The following is a 4,242-nucleotide window of genomic DNA, read 5'->3' on the forward strand; positions in this document are numbered from 1 at the left end:
TGTATTCTCTAGAACCCTTCTTTGCCTATTCCTATAGCTTCAACCTTATCCTATTTATATGATGATGATGATGTGCTTTGAAAATTTAATACTATTTGAGGACATTTTTTTGCCATTTCTCATTAATAAATAACCAATTTTTTTATTTTTTTATTTTTTTATTTTTTTATGCCAGTCGGCAGGGAATAATTTTCCATGGTTAGGGATTTTTTTTTTCTTCTATTTCTAACTTAGTTCTCGATCAAACCATCACTAAGCACAAAAGCAACACAATAGAGAAATTTTACATTGGGTTTTCAAGTTATTGCTAAGCTCAACTTGAACCCAACCCAATTGGCCATCTGAATTGAAAAAAATTATACAGCCAAGAGGAAATTCCACTGATCCAAACCGTCCATCTAGAAGAATCCATCATACGTGGGTCTTGAGAAGACGATTTCTTTTCATTCTCTTTCCAGCTTCATTCATGAAAATACAGAAATCTTGAGTTGTCTTACCATTTATGAAAATACAGGGAAAGTCTTCTTGCTTTTCTCACTTCCTCCAAAAATAGAAACCTTTCCTGTTTCATTCGTTACCACCTTGCCATACTAACTCTATTTCTGTAGTTTTTCTTTTCTTCTTTTAAAATAACTAGTGTTTTGTTGAGGATTTCTAGGTTCATGAAGAGATCACACAAGGAAGGTTTCGTGGCTCAGATTCCGTCACCGGAAAATGGCTCGGAAGACAAGTTTCCTGTGGGAATGCGCGTTTTGGCAGTTGATGACGATCTAACTTGTTTGAAGATGCTCGAATCCCTCCTTCGGAAATGTCGCTACGAAGGTTTATTTTTTGTTCAATATTTAATGGAATTTATGATTGATTTAATTTCACTTTAGATGCAAAGTTTATATTCATAATAGTTTGCCATTCCTTATTATATTCTTCTGCATTTCTTGCTTCAACGTTGATGAATGTGTCAAAGTCAGAGAAGGAAGAGCCTTTGATTTCACATTTGTTGGCAGGAATCGACAATAAGCTTTAGGTTTGGTTTAATCTCATAGTAATTGCAGATTATGTACATGTACTGTAGATGAAGGGAAATGATTTCAGCACTCCTTTGTTTTGATAAAGATGCACAAAGCATCCTGTCGTGTACTGTTTAAAGGGCTTAAAAGATTTTTTTGAAGCCGTAATATTCTGCTTACAACCCTTTAAATACTACACAACAAAGATACTTCGCGCATTTTTACCAAACATTGGAGCGCTGAAATCATACTTCCCTAGATAAATGAGCGATATTGTGTATAGAATATACAATGAACATTTGGTATATGAAACTGATTGTCCAGTCTCTTCCTTTTTTGGGGCAATTGCCTATTGCTAGCCCCTTAGCTAGTGCCATGAGTCGGTATTTTGCAAAAGAAAAAAATAGCCCTGTGAATATAAAAGAAATTTATATTCAGCACGGAGACCATATAATTTCACTCTTAAGATTGGCTACTGATATTTGGACAGAAATTCAAATTGTCTTTTCCTTTTTAATTGGCTAATAAGAGCTTTCTGGGGATTGTATATAGCTTTTGACAGCTGATTAAATAATAAAATACAGGGTGAATTTCATTTTATTATCAAAATATGGTAGTGCAAATATCAGTAGCCTTAAGATTAATATCTATTTACTTTCATTTTATTGGTATACCTGTTATTTCAATTTGATTTCTATTTATTTAATCATCGCAATTATCTTGTAGAATGCTGGTTGAAGAGAATAGCACTCCAATTTTTTTTTCTTATGACCTTTCTATCTTGAGGGAGTCTAAACTGAAGGGAGCCCTTGCAAAAAAGAGGCGAAAGGGCTCCCCCATTGGCTGCACATAACCATCATGTTTGACTTTTCAACCGATATTAATGCATGATGGTGATATGTAGCCAATAGGAGAGCCCTTTCACCTCTTTTTTGCAGGGGCTCCCTTCAGTCTAGAATTCCTCTTCTATCTTTAGTCACTAAATTTCCCCTTATGTAAAATGGTATTACCTTAATTTCAATGTATCAGTTGTGTTTTTCTTGTTGAATTTTGATAAAGATTCCCTCCATGGTATGGTTCTACTTTCCTTTGTTGGACTTGTTCATAAGTAGCAAACGATTAATATTTTGCAGTTACGGTGACGCAAGAAGCAGTTACAGCTCTGAAATTATTAAGAGAGAACAAAGACAAGTTTGACATTGTGATTAGCGATGTTTATATGCCGGACATGGATGGTTTCAAGCTCTTGGAGATGGTGGGTCTTGAAATGGACCTACCTGTGATCCGTAAGCGACTCATCATGATGCATTCTTTTCTTGATTTTTCATCTGAACACAAAATCATATGTTGATTCGCTTTTTATTTTCCTCTTGATAAATTTCTCTCATAGCTCAACTAAATTGAATGCAGTGATATCTGGGATTTGTGAAGTAAGCACAGTGATGAAGGGTATAATGCATGGGGCCTGTGACTATCTTATGAAACCTGTTCGGATCGAGGAGCTCAAGAACATTTGGCAGCATGTAATTAGGAAAACCTTGCTTAATGCCAAGGAAGCAAATGATGCACGAAAGTGGATCACTTTTAAAACCTTACTCAATGGATGTTTGTGGGGTGGGCATTGATTATTCAATGATTAAGCCCCAAAAAAGAGCTCCCCATATCAAACCAACGGTCGCTACTTCTGTGGTGATGTTTATATTTTTCTTCTTATCTATGCTGTTTCTCTTGCGTTCCTTCTTTCGTTTTGATAAAGGATTTAGATAGAAGATGTTTCTACCTTTTTCTTAATAATTCAGGTTATATTGTAATGTGAGAAATCACTCTTTTATTTCTGCTATAGTACAAGATAATTTGTCTCTTTTTCTTGTGGATATTTTTTAATTCATTTGCAAGTGATTGTGGGAGGGTGAAAAGAATATGGGTTCTGTATTTCATGATTCCTCTCCCATATCTCATCTCACATGCAGTGGCACCAAAAGCAAAGGGCTTACAAACGGCTGATGTTAGCCTTGCTTACCCTTTTTTTTTTTTAAACAAAACGATTCTTATAATCTAAAATGGCTGATTTTGGTGTGATGGAGTTAGTTGCACAGAAAACGAAGGGTTTGCTTACCAATTTTTAGTATCGGTGCGGCTGATTTTGGTGCGATGAATCTCCATCGTGATGGAGTTACTCGCACCAATAACAAAGGGTTTGATAACTATTGCTTACCCTTTTTCCTAGTTAAAAAAACTCTCAACCCTTCTCATAATTTTCAATGCTTATTCTGGTGCAATGTATTTTCGTCTCTCAGGGTTATCAAAGGACGGATAAATTTACCATGCTCATCATGGAGGTGTTCCAATTGAGTTTCTTAATGTAGCTACTTTTAACATGTACTAGATAGAGCCAGTTGATAATACAACCGGAGGAGTTTGAAAAAGAGGAGCCGTGTACTTACAAAAAAAAGGTTCAGTGTTTGTTTTCTTTATAAAATGGAAATACCCCTTTCTTTTTTCTTGAAAATGATCATTAGCAGGAAAAGACACACAAGGAGGATATCAATATTGCTATTTTGTTTGAAAAATCAAACAAAGGACCCTGGAAATACCATAGAAGGGTGTGGAAATGTTATTCCAGCCTGGTTGCAGGTATTTACCAAGTAGAGTAGTGTTGTAAGTAGTCAACAGGGAGGAGACAAGCATCGGATTTACCACCTCATTCAATAGTGGTAAGTAGCGTTTGGACTTACCTAGTAGAGTAGTGTTGTAAGTAGTAGTATTTTCCTTCTTGCTATTTCCTTTACTATATATTTTGTAGTTTCTTGCTTTTTTAACGAATTGTAACACTTCCTCTGTGTGGAGATTCAACTACTATGTTTCATAAGAAGAGGAAGAAGAAGTAGAAGAAGACAAGGAGCAGGAGAAAGAGGAAGAAGAAGAATGAGAGAGAGAGAGAGAGAGAGAGAGAGAGAGAGAGAGCTAATGCTAATGCTAATGCTTACATGATGTATTGTGTAACAAAATTTAAAGAATTGAATAATCATGCTTACATGATGTATTGTATGTAACAAAATTTAAAGAACTGAATCATCTAATGGTAGGTCTACCACATGAATGGTTTGGATCAGTCATCATCGATGCCATTTGTCTATTCATTTTGACATATGATACTTTAAATTCATCCTAGATGTGTGCCACGAATGTGACAATTGGGACTACTAATCAGATGTGACACTCATGGTTAATTTTG

General features: G+C 35.4%; 1 protein-coding gene across 1 annotated transcript; it reads left to right on the forward strand.

The window, feature by feature from the left end:
• Window positions 1-246: 246 nt before the first annotated feature.
• Window positions 247-2,868, forward strand: LOC143878362 (two-component response regulator ARR10-like). The gene is made up of 3 exons (XM_077380656.1): window positions 247-822; window positions 2,141-2,293; window positions 2,418-2,868. The coding sequence occupies exons 1-3, from the start codon at window positions 663-665 to the stop codon at window positions 2,630-2,632; spliced, it is 528 nt and encodes a 175-aa protein (XP_077236771.1). The 5' UTR covers window positions 247-662; the 3' UTR covers window positions 2,633-2,868.
• The last annotated feature ends 1,374 nt before the right edge of the window (window positions 2,869-4,242 follow it).

Source organism: Tasmannia lanceolata, unplaced genomic scaffold (genome assembly GCF_043159265.1).
Source record: "Tasmannia lanceolata isolate RefF3 unplaced genomic scaffold, GAP_Taslan_0.1 ptg000006l, whole genome shotgun sequence".
Classification (NCBI taxonomy): domain Eukaryota; kingdom Viridiplantae; phylum Streptophyta; class Magnoliopsida; order Canellales; family Winteraceae; genus Tasmannia; species Tasmannia lanceolata.